We start from the raw sequence: 20,543 nt of genomic DNA, 5'->3' as shown, positions 1-20,543 counted from the left end.
ACAAAAAGAATGTCTTTTTCTGTTTTCTACTCATTTTTGTGATGGTTTAACAAGTGAAAGACAATTCCTCAGGATAGATACATGATGATAATAGAACTCTCCTACCCTAAACAATGCAAATTCAGAGTTGGCAGCTCATCCTCAGTACTTCACGTATGTTACAAGAAGGGGCAGTGCGAGCAGGGGAGTGTGGAGAAGCGATAGGGCGGATGGGGACATTTTACAATAAAAATTGCTTCTCACGTGGACCAGTTTTCCATTACTATAATGACAAAACAGGTCCTGAAAGTGTTCACATGTGGTCATTCCAGCCAGCTTTCTTAGATTAAAATATAGCCCTATACCATCCCCCATGTACACACTATACTTGTTTTTGGGCATGCCTGCAGTTGTGGTCATCTGTCAGAGTGAAATTATGCCCATCCTCAAAATAGCATGTCAGGTTAATGGGATTAGAAGGGTCATGTTTCACTGGAGACCAGAACTGAAAGGGTGACTTACAGTCCCTAAACTAGGGACACAGAGTCACAGCTATTAAAGATTTAAGTCCATGCACTATGAAAGCCTTCATCTGTTTTAAGGAAAGGAGAAGCAAGAGCTCATGACTCAAGCCTAACTTAAATTTATGATTGCATCAGCAGGAGCACCTGAGTGTTTAAACAGCACTATATGCGTTACCATGACAAAAGCTTCAACAGTTAAGAAATGAACGAAGTAAACCAGTTCCTATGACTGGATATCCTCAACACCATTTCTACCCCCTTAGCCTTCTTCTCCCTTACCAAAATTCATTAGAGGCAATAAAAGCTAAATTTTCACAATCTTAGCATCATTAGCTGTGAACTCCTAATCAGAAAGAAAAGGCCAAGAGACTCACAGAGACACCAGCTCTGATATCACTGAGATGTCAAACCAATGCCAGAAGAAGCCTACCTCCAGATATCTTACGTAAAATGTGTGAAGGCCATGGATAGATGGTTATTCTGTCTGTTACTTTCAGTGGAATGTATACCAAAGTGATACACACCCTTAACATAATGGATTTTTTCCCAAGTTTATACTTCTCTCATTAATATTTCCAGCGTTGCACTGGTAAATATTTAATAACTAGCTCCAAAAAAAGAAAAAGCCCTGATAGTAGCATTTGCTGATTTCTGTGGTATAAATAATCCCACCATGGTAATTTCAACAGACTAACGTGATGTCACTGAACGTGGAGATAGGAAGAGATTCACACAATCGGCTCCCATGAGCAAGTGCAAATTAGCTCCAGTACATCATTGGATATTTCCCTAATAACTAACTACACTTTCTCAAAACCATTAGAGTTCATTAACATTACTTTCAATTTCATTAAAATAGAGAACAGAGTTTCTAGAGAGGGGAAGGTAGACCTCAGAATTACTGAATGTCAAGATAAATTGGCTAAATTTATTAAATTGGGAGCAGCTACCAACTTCATGCAAAACTTTAAGTAGAAACTTAGAAGTTGTTCTCAGTCTCAAGTCAAATGCATTCAATATGAATTCAACAGGAAAATTTCCAATGTTTTCCTTGAAGAATAGAATTCACTATCACATCCAAGAAAAATTAATAAATAGATTTGAAAACATTGGTGTAATGTTAAATAACTTGCATGAAAACCTGTTTAGGTCCCACAAATTTCCATGGCTCTATCTGTAATCCAGAATTAGAATGGAAGTTTCTCTACTCTTATAGTCCTTGGGTCTATTTTTGCAATAGGGAGGCTGTCATAACCAATTGCCTAAAACAAAATACAACTTGCAATTTAGTACAACATACTTTAGTAGCTATTATCTATGAAAAGTATTCCCTAAAATTTTCTTAGCAAGGGCTCAGAAAAATATTTATATATTAAAGCAAAACAAAATCTTAACACCCATCTTATTTTTTAAGCACCAAAACAGGTCTTGTACAAGCGTGTACAATGAATTGCCCCACTCCTTCAGGATAATATGAGTATATAATTTTCCTGGGATGGATAAATACACGTTTCATCAACAGAGTGATTCTTTAGATTTTAAATGGCCTAGTAAGAAAATATTTCCAATTGAAAGAATTGGCAGTTCTGAAAGAATGGTTATTCAAAATGTCTTCTTGCTTCTTTTTCCCTTGTAAAATCCCCAATATCTTTGTCAAATTTGATTCTTGGTTTATTCCGAGAATATCCAATTGTTAATAGCGTATTACTGTGAAGGGATAATTTAAGTGCATTACCTCAAACTGAAAAAATAAGTTCAATTACACTGTATTCTTGTTTTTAATAAGGATAGTTAAAGTACTAAAGAAATAAGTCAAGAGTATTTTAAAATAGTCACTTAGACCAACTTTTATATATTGGTCTTTTACAATAGGCTCTTTATAGTCACTATGGATAGGCAAAATAAAATATATCAAAGTTTTGATATAACAATCTTCCATAGTTGGAGTTCACCAATGCAAAATTAGTCACCAAAAAGATCTTGTTATAGCAGACTCCAAGATCAGACCAAGAACAATCTTTTTTATACTTTTTTTTTTTTTAACAAAAAACTGCTTAGCTAATTTTGTTCTAAAGAAAATACATGAATTCACTTCAGTCTTCAGAGGTTAAAAAACCTTTCATGACACAAATCCATAGATACGCTTTACTCAACTATTCACGTTTTATTCTGTGCCAGTAAAACATCTAAAGATGTGCCAGGAGATGTAAAATGAATACAAACCACAAAAAAAAATCATAAAAGAAATCAGGGCTAGTTAAATTTACATCTGGTTTAAAAAGATCAACAGCATGAGGCTGTTTATGTTACATCGAGCTATTTCTAATTACAGGAAAGTATACTCAATCAATAGGAGATCAAGTGCCCATATTTTCGGTATCCAAACAAGAAAAGACAGTTGTAAAACACTGTATAGAAATGCTTTTAAATGCTGAGATTTTACCTTTTAAGTTATCTCAAAGAGTGCAAGTTCTGGTTTGGGTTAGTTTTTTATTTTGTAGCAACAGTTTTCACCCAAGGCATAGGACTTCTCACGGGTGGCACTCACATTATTATTGAGGCCATGTACGTAAACCCAAACCACATAAAAGCATTGCCCCTTGTGGAAATGAGATAAGAATATGCAGTTGTGCTGGGGAAAAAATAATAAATGATACTCAAAGTTCCACATTATTGTGACTGCTGATCAAATGATGAACCAAGACCATTCTATAAAATTAATCTAATAAAGTGCAACCTTGTGGTATAAATATATATTATAATCTTCATCTTTGTGTCCTCAATTTTCAAAAGAAAGTCCTGCTTATTACAGTATAAGAAACAATCTCCAATAGTGCCACTAAAAATATAATTAACCATCTTATGTAAAGTTTATTTTTATATCCTTTGAGACATTGTAATAACACACTAAAATTTCACTTGCCATTTAACTAGATCTAGAACAAAACTAATGTATGAGAGAGAAAGGGAGGAGGGAGAAATAGATATTGCCAGTGTAACAAGCTCTTAGGTTTGCTTCTTTTGGCGTCACTGTTAGACCCACCACATTACGTTTTGCCGTGCATAACAATTGGCTTCAAAAAGCATTTATTAATAGCAGCCACCCCTTATGCTTCAGAATTCAAAAAAACAAAATCAAAACCTAAAAAATACAAAAAGACCCACCCACCCTGGTTTCATTAAGTCACAGAAACTCAAATATTCAAAGCAAATATTATTTTATATTTTATTTAATGGCTTCTAAACCCTTAAAGGGAATGATCTTTCAAAAAGATACAGGTAGATTTTGAAAATTAAATAAGCTGTTGGATCACTCACCCCACCTGAACTTCTAATAAAAGTTTGCTCATTACTTTTACTCTTCAAATGAGAGTTCTAATAAAAGCTTAATTTCATAAACGTAAAAAAAACCCAAAACAATGAAGTCATTGCATTTTAAAAAATGACTCTCAACAGTATTATCTAACATGGGATCCAAAGTTATATAAAGGGAGATTGAATTTTCTTTAGAGATGGAGTTAAACTAGCCGTTTCTAAAACACACGAACTCACATACTTTCCAGAACATATTTGCGAATCTTTTCCTCCACTCATGCACTGACAAGTGTAGAAGTAGTACGATAATAAATAGAATTATTTGTAGAATTAATCTTTAACACATTTTTTCCAAAATACCCTGTAACAGATTTGTAGTAGATATCCTTTGGCATATTTCAGTTAATCACAGCTACAAATTACTATCTAATAAAATGTATAAACAACAGCAATTTTGAAGCAATGTATGAAACTACCCAAAGTATTTTTTCAAATTATTATTTCAGGGCAACTATTTAAAGCCGATTCTATTATCCTAGGTGCTGAATGATAAGGGCATTCCATTGAAGTAAGTATACCACGCTTTCCTTTAAAATCTGAGAAGCTCGTTAAGTTATTAATGGGAAGAGGAAAAGAAGGTAAGTGTGGTTTTTAAAGTTGGAAATAACTATTTCTCCCAAGCATTGTCAGAGGCACCATTCCTTTTTGACTTGAAGCATCATTACCAACTTACACTACTTGTGAAGAGAAATCCTGCTCTACCATCTTCTGAACTCTTTGCTGGTCTGCAGTTTACCCACCTCCTATGTTTCTTACCCACTTTTGTTTTCTACTGTGAAATTTTCTTTAACCTCACTTCAGAAATACACTTGGACAGTGACTTAATACCTCTGTCCTCTATCAAGAGTCAGCAATGTATGCAAACAAAACTAGAATGGTCCTGTTATTTTGCTGTCCACAATTTGGTGCATTTCCAAGGGCGAGAGAAGCGGATTCAAGCAGCTGAAACTTCATCCTTTGGGAAAGCTTAACAGCTGCTTCCATTTACAGCTTTAAAGACCTATCCTAGTTTACAAGCGTTTGCATATGTACGCCAGACTACCAAACATCAGAAGATTCATAACAAATGAAATTTACACGTGGCGGGAAAGCGCACTATGGAAGCGCTGCAAAAAACCTCAGACTTTTCATTCCTGCTGCTTTACTGGTTTTCAACTCGTATAGTTATGCTCCAGGCATGCAAGCCTTCATGTCACCCCTGACATTTTCCTTCAGCACAGATATGAAGGGAAGTGAAACTTCTCAGCTTTCTTAACCCTGCACTTGGCCACACCCTGACAAGGCATGCCTCCTCACACCTCCCCAGCCCTCCCTCCTCCAAGGCTACGACAATATATATATATATATATTTTAAATTGGTATGTTTGTTCTTTATATTTAATTTTTAAAACAAGTTTCCATCCTATAATAAAACCGATATCGACTGGCTTTCTTTAGGGAAAAAAGAAATCCCCCACCAATATCCATTTGGCCCAAAAGGAAAACTTGAGTTTCTGCTTCCCCGGAGAGCAGCACCCCCTCCTCCCTCGGACGCGCCCTGCGTGGTTCCCCGCCCTCCCCACGCGCGGGGGCGCGGTGACAGCCCCCTGCTGCTCCTCCGCTCAGCGCCACAACTTTCCGAAACCCTGTACTAACTTCCAGGGCACAGCCTCTGCGGAGAGTAGCGGGTTACGCTGTATAACCCTAACTGAAAAGCAAGACAGCGAGGTCCTACCAGCGCGGCTCTTGATGACGTCGGTGAATCCGTCTCCAGCAGCATCTTCCCGGGTCTGCTCCGGACCCCCGGGCTGAGCCATAGCCCCACGCTACGTGCCACGGCTCCCCTACGCCCCAAACTTTAGGAGGCAGGTGGGTCCGCGCGGTCCGCCTGATGCTCTCCAAAGCAGGTAGCTAGCTGGGGATCTGGTGTGTCTGAGGGCGGATTTCTCTCTTCCCCAGGCCCTCAGCCACGGAAATAGGGATGCGTGGGGGGGGGCGGGGAGGAATGGTAAGCTGGAAAACGCAGAAACACCGACACCTGGGTTGGTTGAAAGGGGGAGCCGTCAAAATGCCCAGCCCATGCTTGGAGAGGAGGAAACAGGTGCTGTTCCCAGCTCCTGACTCTAAAATAGAGTGGGCGAGGCCTGGAAGGTGAAAGCTGAGGAGGGACCCGGTGGTCAATAAATCCACAAGCAAGTTGGAGCCTCGCTTTTCCACGCTGCGCAGAATCGATGCAAAAACAGGAGCAATTAGGGAGCAGCTTGCCAAAAGCAGCACATGAGGTCATGAATGATTTAGCATTGCCACTTATAAGATGACTACACTGAGGAGAAGGGTCACTTGCTTTAGCTATCTGGGTCACTTACACGTGTGTATCCCCCACCGTTGTATCCTGATTTGAATGCACTGACCAGAAATGGGGAATATAGGCCGAGCATAATCCTATTTCTTAGGAGATTTCACCAAAGCTACCCACCCTTCTTTCACTCTTATATTCACTCGGAATGCCTCCTCCATCCCTTCCTCCCACCACTGAGGCTAGAATTAGATTGGACTATAAACAGCTCATATGACTTTATTTTCTAAAAATTTCAGAAGTGACTTTCATTTGCTTGGTATCCTTACTCCTCCCCCCACCCCACCCCTACACACATAAAATTCATCCTGCACTTCTTCCTGCAGTAGCTCAGACACCCTAAATCCTGCCCCTCACCTACCAAAAAAATTAACTTTACAAGAAAACTTGGCAAGGGGCCTAGTAACAGCTAAGGATTTTCTTTTCTTGTGTTCTGCATTTTCATTCAGAGTATATTCTTATTCTCTTCTAAAACACTGGTTCTCAACCATTGCTAGACAGCAGAATCATCTGGTGAGCTTTACAAAACACTAATGCCTGGTTTCCAGCCCCCGAGATGATAATTGTTCTGAGCTCTCACCTGGGCATCAGGATTGTAAAAAGCTCCTGGGTGATTTCAATGGGCAATCAAGTTTGAAAAACACTGTGATAAAAGGGACTTATAAACAGTCAATTGGGTGCCTTCATCAAGAAAATTTTACCAGTAACCCTCTTCCATTATAATACCTTAGATTAAAAATGGGTTTGCTGTCCTGTTTTCCATCACCAGATTGGCCTTCTGTGTGGCAGTGGATAATTTATTTTGACGGAAACGTAGTAGTTAGAATTAGCTCCAGAATTCTCTTAGATCAAACATAGGGTGACTCTCAGGAGGGAGTCTCAACTAGGTGCCTCTCCATGAGCTTCACCCTGAGAAGCTAATCCTGTTGAAAATCTGAATTTGTTGTGGTTTACAGGCAGACCTCTTAGGTTTCCCAAGTGTCTATTCCTTTTAGATATATCAGTTCTCTTTCTAATAAGTTCATCAAGTGGGAAATATTCAGAGATATAGCACAGCCCCTATTTCAAAAAAGAATAAAAGTGTGAGAATTGTCCAAAAATTTTTTAAAAATCACAAAGGTCATGCATGGCCTGCTGTATTTTATATTATCATGCTACTATATCAGAACAGTATGGTATTTGTACAGGGACAGACAAAGTGGCAGAACAGAGTCTAGAAATAAATCCAGCCAAAAGGAATGCACTAAATATGACGTTTCAATTCAGTCATTTAAAAATGGAATATATAATTATGATGTTTTCATAAAGTTAGATTCCTGTAACTTAAACTAGATAAATTCCAGAGAGATTAAAGATCCAAATATACAAAATGAGACCAAATAAGTGACGAATCTATAACATTTCAACTTATGGGGACATTCTTAAACCAAACACAAATCCCAGATGACTTTAAGGAGAAAATTGTCACTACCAAGTACATAAGAAGTAAAAATTTTTATAAAGCCAAAGACTTTATAAAGTGAAAGGACAATAAACTGAGAGAAAAACATTTAAAACATCTGTAACAGACAAAAGCTTAATATCTCTAATAAAATTCTACAGGTTTATGTTAAAAAGACAAATAATCTTGGGGCCTGCCTGGTGGTGCAGCAGTTAAGTTCCTGGGGTTCCCCAGTTCAGATCCTGGGTGCGGACCTATGCACCGCTTGTCAAGCCATGCTGTGACAGGTGTCCCACATATAAAGTAGAGGAAGATGGGCATGATGTTAGCTCAGGACCAGTCTTCCTCAGCAAAAAAGAAGAGGATTGGCAGCAGATGTAAGCTCAGGGCTAATCTTCCTTAAAAAAAAAAAAGGCAAATAATCCAATAAGAAAAAATGAATACATAACCTGACAGAAAATTCACTAAAGAAGACATGCAAATAACCAATAAACTTATGACCTTCTCATCAACTTCAACTATCAACCTTCTCATAGTCAGGAAAAGGCAAAAGGAGATAATATTTCCTGCCCATCAGATGGAAGAAAAAACAAATAAACAAACGGAATAACATTCAGTGCTGACAAGAGAGTGAGAAAAAAAACTCATTCTTATTCCCTACTGGTGAAGTGTTGATACATTTTCAGAAAATAACCCAAGAATAGTTATTAAAACGTACATAATCTGTTGCCCATCAATCCCTCCTTAAGAATCTTACAGAAATAAAGTCCCCAGTATGAAAGGACATAAGTAGGGTTTTTTTTAACTGAATCCTTATTTATAAAAACACATTCACTGAAAACAACCTAATGTCTTTCAATTGGGAACTCATTGAAAAAATTATATTATACCAAACAATAGGATATTGTGCACCCATTTAACAAAAAGTGTGTAATTTGTACACAAAACAAATTATCAACACAAACCAAATTCAGTGATATATTAAAAGAACAATATATCACAACAAATTTCGTTTTATAGGAGTAAGCAAAGGTTCATTTTAACCCTTGAAACACAATCAGTGTGCTTCATCACGTTAGAAACGAGAAGGGTAGGGGGCCAGCCCAGTGGCGTATTGGTTAAGTTTGCCCACTGCACTTCAACAGCCTGGAGTTCACAGGTCCAGATCCCAGGCACAGACCTAGCACAGCTGGTCACGCTACACTGTGGGGGCATCCCACATAAAATAGAGGAAGATTGGCAAAGATGTTAGCTCAGTAACAAACTTCCTCACAAGGAAAAAAAAATGAAGGGTAAAAATAAATGCAGAATAGATGTGGAAAAATTAACTCACAGAAAAAGATCAAAGAATATAAAACCTCCTGGTAGATTACCAATAGAAGGAAACTTCCTTAATCTGATAAAATGTATCTATAAATAATCCATAGGAAATATCATACTTAATGAATATACTAGTCAGTGTAACGTCAAGAAAACACAGTAAAAAATATAAGGTTTGGAAAGGGAGAGTGAAGCTGTTATTATTTGCGGATTACATGTACATGGAAAATTCAGAGTCCTCAGATGAAATATTATGGTTAATAAGTGTATTCAACAAGATTTCTGGGTGTCATGCTGATATCTAAAAATTAATTATATTTCTATAAACAACTAGAAAATGGTATTTTTAAAAATAATGTCATCAGTAAGCATCAAAACACTATAAATATATTAAATATGTGCAAGAATTCTAAACAGAAACATAATATGAATAAGAGGCATTAAAGAAAAATCTATATAAATGGAGAACTATACCATGCTCATGGATTGGTAGATTCTATGTTGTAAAGACATAAACTCCCCCAAATTCGTCTGTAGTATCTATGAAATCCCAATCAATCCCATCAGGAGTGTGTGTTTCTGTGTGTGTAAATTCTAAAATTTATGTGCACATGCAAAGGGGCGAAATAGCCAAGACAATCTTAAAAAGAACAAAGTTGGAGAATTTTCCCTAACAGATCTTACAAATTATTATGGAGCTATTGTAATTCAAACAGTGTGGTATTGGTGTGAGCACAGACAAATACCCAAATGGAACAGAACTGAGAGTATAGACTTTCATATATATGGTCCCCTAATTTATGACAAAGGTGGCACTGTAATTCAGTAGGGAATAAAAATTCCTCTCAATAGATAGTATGGGATCAATTACAGGTTAGATTTTAGACTTAAATGTGAAAACTGTTGAAGGAAAACCAACACAGGTGCTAGAAGATAACACAGGAGAATATTTTCATGACCTTAGGATGGACATTCTTTAAACAGGACATAAATGCGCTAAGCTTAAAGGAAAAAGATTGGCATATTGACTTCATTAAAACAAGAAATTTTATTCATCAGAGGACTTCAGTAAGAGACTGAAAAAGAACATCACAGAGTGGGAAATGATGTGAGTGTGTGTATATAAAAATCTACTAGTACCCCGAATATATAAATTACTCATACAAATCAATAAAAAAGAAAGCCCAATTTTAACGAAATGAATGAAACTTTAAATAGATGTTTCACCAAAGAGGATATCCAAATGGCCAATAAAATATGAAAAGATGCTAAACATTGCAAAAGCATCAAGATATTAAAATTTAAACCTCAAAGCAAAACAGCTACAGAACCGTTGTAATGGCAACAATCAAAATCAAAACAAAACAAAACTGACAATATCAAATACTGATGAAAATATGGTGTAATTGGAATTCTTATATACTTTTTATGGGAGTGAAAATCTACACAACTTCTTTGAAAAACCATTGGCAAAATACACTAAAGCAAATTTATGCATACTGCATGACACTTAAATTCCATCTTTAGGTATATCCCCAACAATACCAACAACAAAAATATACCTGCACCAAAGGCAGGAATAATAATTGCTGCATTTTCTGTAATAGTCAAAATTAGAAACAACCCTCAGATCCATCAGCAGTAAAACTGATAAAAATATATAGCTATATTCATGAAAGTGAATGCCATCAAGCAATGAAAATGAATGGACTACTGCTACATGCAATAACATGCATGGATTCTATAGACATAATCTGAGTGAGGGACTAATGGTATACACAAAGACTAAAGGTATATACTCTGTGATTCTGTTTATAGAAGGGTTAAAAGCAGGTAAAACCAATTTATGGTGATAGAAGATAAAACTGGTTATCTTTAGAGGGAAGTAATGATTGGGACCAGACAACAGGGAAGCTTCTGGGGTTTTTGTGATGTCTGTATTTTGTTCTGGATGAGAGATATAGTTGTTCATTTTGTAAAAACTGCTTAAGCTGTGCATTTATGATTCATATAGTTTCCTTTATGTGTATTTCCATTTTTAAAGATGAGTTAAAATTACATGTAAATAACTTTAAATATTTTTGTGAAATATTGTTATATGAAACTAGCAAATTATAGTGTAATATGTGTAGTATCTCATTAAAAAAATAAGCTCTATATGAGCATATATACTGTTTGTATAAGCCACTGTAGAAAAACATATATATGAACACACAAAAGGGAAACTATGACATTTTAAAAAATGAAGAAGATTTTGTGAACCTCTGAAAAGCTTAAGCTTTGAAAAACTGAGCGAGTAGGTGGCTAGAAATATTGCTCATTATTTTATTCTATTACAAACATCTTCAAAAGTTAGTTTGAAGTTGTCCTGGAAACTCTCTGGTGTACGTGATCAAGCAATGAAAAGGAAACCATTACAATCTTCCTTATCCCAAATCCATACTGTTGTATTTATTTCAACAAATATAAAAAACAGACTTCTTAGCATTTTCTTATTCAAAAACTTTGAGATTAGAGAGGCTAGAATACCTCTCTCTAGATGAGACAGTTACTTCTAAGTGACTGTTAATTGGCCCATAGAAATTTCAGGTATTCTTCACTCAGGTTATTATCCCCAGTAAAGGAACTCCATGGACGCCTGCTAACCTTTCAGTTACTCTACACCAGAAAGTATTTGCAGCTAGAAAAATAAAAGACATTCAAATAATATCATGTCAAAAGGTTGCAGATTACCTGCTAAAGCCATTTATTTTATGAACTGCCCAACTAGAATATGAATAACATGGTATAATTAACTGAAACCACCAGATGTAATTATGAATAGATCATGGCATCCTAGAAGGTCTCAAATATAGCACATCTCTGTTATACTGAAAGTAAGCATTCCTTGTAGTTTCATGTAGTTTCCTTTAGCAGATAATGCTGAAACATATTTTAGATGTACGTTTTATGCACCGTCATCACTTTTATATAGAGGTATCCATTGGTTGCAAGAGAGAACTTTCATGAATCAACGTGGCTATTAGTTGGTTTTCTTTTAACACAGATAATTTAGAAAACACAGTTTGAAATAAATGTATTTTAGGCATGCAGAGAAAGCATTTTTTTCCCTAGGAGACTGGAAGTTTAGTTGATATTTTTGGTTTCCTGTCATAGATTCTGCAAAATTTTCTAAGAAACATTTTCTACACAATCAAGGGTAATTTGAATCACTACACTTTTTTCATTCTTTCGAAGCATTTTTTTTAGGGATCTCTTTGAAGTTTTTGACTACTAGAATGATCTAAATTTAAGCATTCTCTTCTGGTATGTCCTCAGACTGGGAGTGTTTTAGAAGAAGAGGGAATGGTGCCTTGATATTGAGGATCTACTGAGACTAGAGCTCAAACCTAGGTGTTACACTTTTCTGTTCACTGTCTGAAGTGTTCCAATATCCCCTGCTGCTCAAGAGTAGTTTCCTAGGTTGAATGTTATAATGAGGTTAATTTTCCTCATCCTGGTTGTTACAATCTCTCAGAAGTGAAGGCTCTCATGAGCCTTTAAAAGTCCCTATATCAGAAACAGACACCATTTTTTGTTCATGTAAACCCAACACACACCCGTGTACTACAAGGGACAATTACCAAGGTTTTCTGTAAGCTTCCTCACCATAAATACTCTAAAAGTAGCAAATGAGTGAGTTTTTTCAAATAGTCTCTCAGATCCTTGGATAATGGGCCAAAGAATAAAAGATCCAACCCCTTATCTCTATCAGTGATTCTCTTATAGCCCCTAACATCTCAACTCCAAATTGACTGCAGCCCTATGTGATTCTGGTGAAAAACCATTTCCTTGTGGATTACAATACTTACACTTTTATAGTGCATGACTGACATTTATAGAATGGTCTTGATACAGTTCATTTTATTGGGAAAATTAGGTAAATACATATATGACAAAGAAAGAAAATGAAATATGAAATAATGACAAGCATAGCAGAAGATGTTAATGTCTCATGTAGCCACAAATCATTCTCATATGTTCCCCCAGCCTCTTACAGCAAGCACAGGCAGCTTTCTACCTGGAGGCATTCTCTGGCCTTTGGAGTATGCTAGGCCCACATTGAGAGCAGGCCACAAACACCAGGGAGATAATTCCCTGGGAGCAGCCTGCAATCCATGACAGATGAGAGTTGGTGGAGAAATACTCTAACTTCTTTCCCCAAGATGGGATAACTCTGACCCAAATATTCTTTACCATCTCTGAAAGGTCCCCAGCAAGATTGAGATAGGGTTGTCCACAGCAGAAACCTGTTCATTAACACACACTATATTACCTTCCTTTCTTTGCTTCTATCACTTTCCCATTTCCCTGCTAGTGCTATCACCTCCCAAATTAATTGTTTGCTTTCAAATTCTTGTCTTAGGGTCTGCTTCCAGTTATAGCTCTGCCACCAACTGTCTGTGTAACCTAGATAAACTTCTGGATATCATTTATTCATTGAAAGACTGGAATAGACTACTTAGTAACTAATGTCATGAACAGTTCTAAAGCTATAATTGTTTGGATACCTAGTTTTTGCCAAAAACTATCAAATACATAGCCATGCCGGATTAGATAATTGAGGAGGAGGAGGAGTAAACCCTTTTTTTGTGGTACAGTTATAGAAGAGCTGCTTTCAGAAGTCTGTAATGTCAAGTAAGGACTAGCCTAGCAGGCGAGAAAAGGAAACATACAAGTTTCTGAGTGAAAATTTCAGGCCAAATTAAAATTCCAAAAATTAAAACTGCAAACAGTAGTGGTCAATTCAAAATGGTCTATACAAATAAGATGTAAACTTGACATGGGCCAAGTCACAAAAGAACAGTTGATTATACATTTTTATCTCAGAAACCTAAAGAAACCATCACCAGTTTCTTCTACAAATTGATTCATTTTGTAAAATATGCATAAGTTCCTCCCCAAATCTGCCTCTTAACCACACTAAGCCTAATTTGTTTTTCTTTATCTGTGTGGCAGATCGCATTTCCAAATACTATGATGGCAATATTTTCCGTTCCACATGCTCTATCAAAACCCTGGCACTACCCAATCAAGAAATATCATCTCTTTTCCCTTCCCTTTGAATTGGGAAGGCCTTGGTGACTGCCTTGATGAATTTAAAGTGGCTGAAGTATACTGGGTGACTTCTAAGGTTAGGTCATAAAAGGTGATAAAGCTTCAGCCTGGTTGTCTCTTTTGGGATGCTCACCCTTAGAACCCAGCCCCCATGCTGTGAGGAAGCCAAGCAGCTACATGGAAAGTCCACGTATAGGGGTTCCAACCACAAACCCAGTAAAAGTCTGAACTAACAGCCAGTGTCAACCATCAGACATGTGAGTGAAGAAGGAATGAGTCTTTAGATGATTAGTCTAGTCCTCGGCCTTCAAGGTGCTCCCTATGATATCGTGGGGAAGAGATCAGCTTTTCATGTCAAACCCTGCCCAAATTTGCAGATCCACCAGGAAAATAAACACTGCCATTGTTTTAAGCCACTACATTTTGAAGTGGCTTATTATGTAGCAAAATATTACCAGAACAACTGGTCAAGTAGAAACACTACCCACCAGAGATGTGAGGATTAATGAAATAATGTATGTGAGAGCAGTTTTTAGCTGTGAAATGCTACAAATATAAGGAATTGTCATTTAGTGCTTACCTCTATAGAACTTACAATACATAGGACATATAAGGCACACACAAGTATTTGGTAAGTGCCCCGTGAGTTTTTAAAAAATGTGCTATAAGAAGCTAAATAGGGAGAGACAAATTCTGTATATGACAAAAATTAAGTATGAGACTTTATACAATCAACACATTTTTCTCTGCATTGCATACATATATTTGGATTTGTATTCAAATTATCTGTCAATACATGATCTAAAACTGAACAAATTTGATGTGTGTAAAGAAGTTAAGTCTTTCAGACACTGGGAGAGTATTCTCTACAAATCCAGAGACAACTCATGCAGTCCCATGGTTTCAAATACAGCAATTTCCCAGCTACAGTATTTCCCCTGGAATCTAGACTTGTGATTGAACTGCCTATCCCATTTGTCCGTTTAGACATTTAAACACCATTTCAAGTTCTTGACTACCTACACTTACCTATCAATATGCTCTTCACCCATCTCAGTTGATGACTCCATCATTTACCTAGTTGCTTAGGCCTAACACTTAGGTGTCATCTAATTTTCTACAACACCTCATATATCAATCCTTCTTCTCTCAATGCCACATCGATCTATGGGAAAATCCTGTGAGCTTTACCTTCAAAATATATCTCATATTGTGAATTCTCATGGCTTCAAACACCCTACTCTAAGTCGCCATGTTCTGTCATCTGACCACTGCATTAGCTTCACAGTTGTTTTCTTGTGCTCTTACTCTTGCTCTACGACAGACATATTTCAGACAATAACCATAATGACACTTTAAAAATATTTAGCAGATCACAACCCATTCATTCTTAATTCTTCCTATGGCTTCTCACTGCACTTGGATTGAATTCCTACTTCTTTGAGCTTATTTCCTACTACTCCTTTCCCTCACTCACTTTGTTCCAGCTATACCCATGCTTCATGAAATATTTCACTCTCAAATATTATGGAGTTTGCCTTGTAATGACCTAAACCACCAGAAAAAGACACAAATGATTTGCCATGTTGACAATGAGGCTAATTTTTCCAATGTCTCTTTTCAGCCTGCTTTCCTCATTTTATGTGTGTTTATGTGTATGTGGTCAATAAGGGGAGACATATATATACATATATATATATATATATATGTCATTGAATATATCCTAGGCACTATGCTAGGTGTTAAAAATACAGTGATAAGTAAACATTTCTATCCTAATTGGACATCCAATCTTTTGAGAAAGGTGGGAAAGTATTGATCAAATAATCACACAAGCAAATGTAAACTTGCAGCTGTATCAAAGGGAGATACGTGTTGCTTCAGTGTCTATAATAGCAGCACTTGGCTTCTTTGGGGAGGGAAGGGAGGGCTTCTTTGAGGAAGAAATGATTCATTTGAAATCTGTAAATAACAGCTCATCAACTGAAGGATCTTTCTTTTGAAGTCTTGTCTATTAGAGCCAATGGACTATTCATGGTCCCCCTTCTGAGTATGAAATACACATTCCAAGATCCATATCCCCAAAACATGGCTCTTCATCTGTCATATCTACTTTCACCAGATCTGCTCTTCCAAGTGCCTTCTCCGTCATTGTGAATAGCAACATCGATATTCCAGTTTCTCAGGCCACAAAATTTAATGTCATTCATTTTTCCTCAGTTTTTCTCTCACCCCTCACCTTTAAAATACATCCAGAATACAACTACATCTCCCTACCTCCAAAGCTGCTTCCATCACCATCACTTTTCTGATTCATTTCATATCCCTCTATATGTTTTTGGGTTATGACCCATTAGTAAGTCATAAAATTAATATATTTTGTGCCTTATAAACAGCATAAAAACAATGTCATAGAAAATAATAACATAGAAAATATTGAACTGTATAATGTAAAGAAAGAGTAAGTATTGTTTTGTTAAAAATTTATTTATGTTTTGTTTATTTATATATATGGACAAATATATATATATATTTATTTGTATATGTGCACATATATGTATGTGTATATCCTGAATCTCGATTTTTCCGACCATGTATCTTTCTTACCATTTCTAAATTTTTCTTCCCAATGTATCAATTCAAAAAAATTTAAAGGTATTACAGAGTTTCCCTGCTTCAACTTTTAGCCTCACTACAGACTATTCTCAAAACAGCAATCAGAGTGCTGTCCTCTATGGACAATAAATTTTAGTTAATTAATTAAAAATAAGGCTGATAAAGACACTTCCCTATTCAAAATGTTTAATGGCCTCCTATTTCACTCTAAATAGAAGTCAAATGTAAAGCCATGCAATGGCTTATGAGGGTCATGTATGCAACCCTTGCCTTCTCCCTTTCTCTTTAACCTAATCTCCTACTACTCTCTTATTCACCCAACCCAGTCATTCTTGCTGTTTTAAACAACCTCAGGACTTTTGCACTTGCTATTTTACCTGCCTGGGATACACTGCCATTGATATAACTACATGGCTCGCTCCTTCACCTCCTTCAGATATTTGCTTGCTTTCTCACTGAGGCCATCTGTGACCTCCCTACTTAAAATTGCTATTACCCATCCTTACTGTCCACTATTCCCCATCGCCTTTGCCTATTTTATGTTTCTCCATAAAACTTACAACCTATGACATATGACACATTTTGCTTATCTGATTGTTTTTCTCTCCCCTGACCCATGATAGAAAGTGAACTCCATAAGGATAAGGATTTTTTGTCCGTTCTGTACTCTGTACAATCCCCTATGTCTATACAGTCCCTATTACCTAAAAGTTAAATTGTTGAATGGATGGATGGTTGGGTGAGTGGATGGATAGATGAAAGAAAGACAGAAAGAATCAAAGAAAGAAAGAGTTCCAGGGAGTGAGAATAATATACAAAATGGCTCTCTGGCTGGAGAGTGCGACAGAGCATGGCGGATGGCCTGGCCGGTGGCTGTAAGAAAGAATAGAAAGAGGCCAGTATAGTAAAGAGAGGGAATGAAGTAAGGATTGAGATGGAGGGAAATGTGGCCAGAGAGGTATTCAAGACCCAACCGAAAGGGACCAAAACACACAACTAGGGAAGTTTGTCTGTATCCTAAAAGCACTGGGAAGCCATCAAAGGCTTTTAAATTTAGGAAAGGGGTGGAAGAGCCAAGAAGGGTGGATGATGCCATGATCTAATTTGCATTTTAAAAAGATAAGGAAGTTTATTCATGAATAAGCTTCGAGTATTCTAGTGAGAACAACTGTACCTTTCATCAGTTTAATCTGGGTGTTTTATCCTCCTTTGGATTCAAGGTGGTTCTAATCACATTTCTGTATTGGTCCTTCTCTTAGGTTTATAATTTATAAGCATTTGAGAAACTCCACAAATTTATGCTTCCGGAAATCCGGGGAGTATAAAGATCATGATGCTATTCCAAGAAGAGATGTAGTATCCTTTTGAGGTTTGTTTTATACACTATGAAACAAGATAAGAGTCTGATGTTATGATTTTCAGTTACAATTTTTTCCTAGATATTATAGAAAACTATAGCATACTTAAAGCACAGGTCTTTGGCTCAGTTATAACTTTACTAGCTAAAGAACTTGTTATATTATCAAAATTTAAATATGAAACTCTTAGTGTTTTACTAACAATTGAGTACTTAAAAACACAAAAAATTGAAGCAATAATACTTTAGATAGAAAATCTTACTAAATTTAACACACAAATAACACACACACAGTTAGCCTGGTCAGGTATAATTAGGATAAGTAAAAAAATAAGCTATATTGTTTTATCTTATTGTAGTAATGCAATAATGAATTTAAAATGAATCTGATAATATTGTAATTCAGAAAATTGTTCCTAATTAAAAGTGACATCAATGATTAGAATCTAACAAATGAGTGTTTGATTTTTTTCATAAACGAGCAATTCTAATAATATCCTTTGTGATTTTTCAAGATACTACTATGAACTTGTAGTTACTTTCAAATATCTCTGACTGTAATCTACTGTAGAAAATACATTTTACTTCATGCAATGCACAACTCAACACACAAACATACACACATATGTATAAAATTGAATTAAAAGTCTCACGAAGCAATAATTAACCTTTTCTTTATAAGCCGTGCTAATGCTTCCTATTCTATTAAACCCTATCCTATTCGATTTCACTTTTAAATAAATACTGGCTACAAACTACTAAATTGATTTTACAATCAACTAATGCATTTCAACTCATAATTTGTAAAACCAGCCTATACAGTAATGGATGCTCTCTGCAAAGAGGGTGTTCGGGAAATTTTTATAAACTCCACACAACACACATAAAAATAAGAAAACATCTAGTTACTTTATTTTGACAATGTGCAAATATTCGGGCAAATATTATTTATATTATTCATATTGATATTATTTATGTCAACATGTAAGTAGACGCATAACTGCTGTTCAAATGGCCTCATGCTCAGGGTCATTTATGTTGTGCTGCAAGGAAATTTTGAAGGACTTTCTTTTCAAATTTTTATTTAGAGCTATGTGAATCATGCTATGATATTTATCTTGACTCCAGAAATCCTTTAAATCTTTATCCACATTTAAAAGATCTGTATTTCTAACTCTATTAAGGGTAATTAATCAGGGAAATCTCAAATCCTAATTCCAAGCCTGAACTATCAGCGCTGAATGTATTTGTCCTTCTCTGTATCTATGGTTACTGCAATTTCCTCTTATGTTGTGCTTTGTAACAGTTATTCAAGAGAGAGTTTAAAAATAGTAGTGTAAAAAGGTGACTGGTGGGAGGAGTTGGTACAAATGGACAGCAACCCAGAAGGATATTAACTCATCTGCCCTAGTAGGACCTATTGTACATTATCTGCAAATACCTGGGTCCACCATCAGTGGGTCTAGGTGGACAAAGGGATCATGGGTAACTACACTAGCGAATGCAAAAGATCTTGCTTAAATGGACTACTGAAATCACCCAAGTCTTTATCCTTTGTGATTAAAGAATATCTTCAGCTTCTGTTGCATTAAAGGCACATTTTAGACCTTCATGTGTAACCTAAACAGTATTTTGAATCACGGCAAACTGACACAATATCTCTATCTGGTCAGGATATGATATTCTGCTGTAAGGTTGTGGTAGTGTTTTCTTAAGCCTCTTTCATTAGAAAATGAAAAATCGCCATTTCAAAGCTGCAACGAGTTTTCAGTCACTAGAATTAAAGGGTGATTGTTCCATTGTTTGGGGAAAAAATATAAACATCTGAAAAGATCTTTTAATTTCACAAATGCAAAGCCCACACCCTCTTCAGAAATAGATTTGAAATGCTGTGGTTTTTCCAAAGCTGTATCTGCAGAGAACATGTTTCCTTTTGAGAAATGGTTATTGGCTCTGCATGGATTTAAGGTTCACTGTATGTGAATTGGTGCATGTTCCCATGGCGTTCCCATGTTCTTGTCTGAGTTATTTATTTGCTGGATACAAGGAGCTGAGAAGAAATTGGATTTCTAGAAGGACTTATGGATAGAATCCTCATCTCACATAGCAACAAACTATAAATATTAACAGTATAGACTGTTGATGATCTGACATTCGTAATTAGCATCAGTGGACATCTGGACTAAGGATGATAACAATAATCTAATGCAAGATAGAAGTAGCAAGGCAGAATTAACTAGAGGATAATTGAGGGAGGGTGTGTATTAGCATCCTAGGGCTACCATAACAATTACCACAAACTAGACGTCTTAAAAAAAATTATCCTCCCACAGTTCTGCAGGCTAGAAGTCTGAAATCAAAGGTTGGCAGGGCTATGCTCCCTCAGAAGCTCGTAGGAAGAATCCTTCCATGCCTTCTTCCAGCTTCTGGTGACAGCCAGAAATCTTTGGTGTCCCTTGGCTTGCAGCTGCATCCCTCCAATCTCTGCCTCCATTGTTA

General features: G+C 36.4%; 1 protein-coding gene across 6 annotated transcripts in view; it reads right to left on the bottom strand.

The window, feature by feature from the left end:
- DMD (dystrophin) overlaps window positions 1–5,678 on the bottom strand; it is a 2,273,580-nt gene extending 2,267,902 nt beyond the window's left edge. For all 6 annotated transcript variants that reach the window (XM_046672830.1, XM_046672828.1, XM_046672833.1 and 3 more), the window contains exon 1: window positions 5,593–5,678. In XM_046672830.1, the coding sequence (XP_046528786.1) occupies window positions 5,593–5,674 (82 nt within the window). In that variant the 5' untranslated portion in view covers window positions 5,675–5,678. The remainder of the gene's footprint in view (window positions 1–5,592) is intronic.
- Between the last annotated feature and the right edge of the window lie 14,865 nt (window positions 5,679–20,543).

This window comes from Equus quagga, chromosome 10 (assembly GCF_021613505.1).
Source record: "Equus quagga isolate Etosha38 chromosome 10, UCLA_HA_Equagga_1.0, whole genome shotgun sequence".
Classification (NCBI taxonomy): Eukaryota; Metazoa; Chordata; class Mammalia; order Perissodactyla; family Equidae; genus Equus; species Equus quagga.
This window is presented reverse-complemented; position numbering and strand designations above follow the sequence as displayed.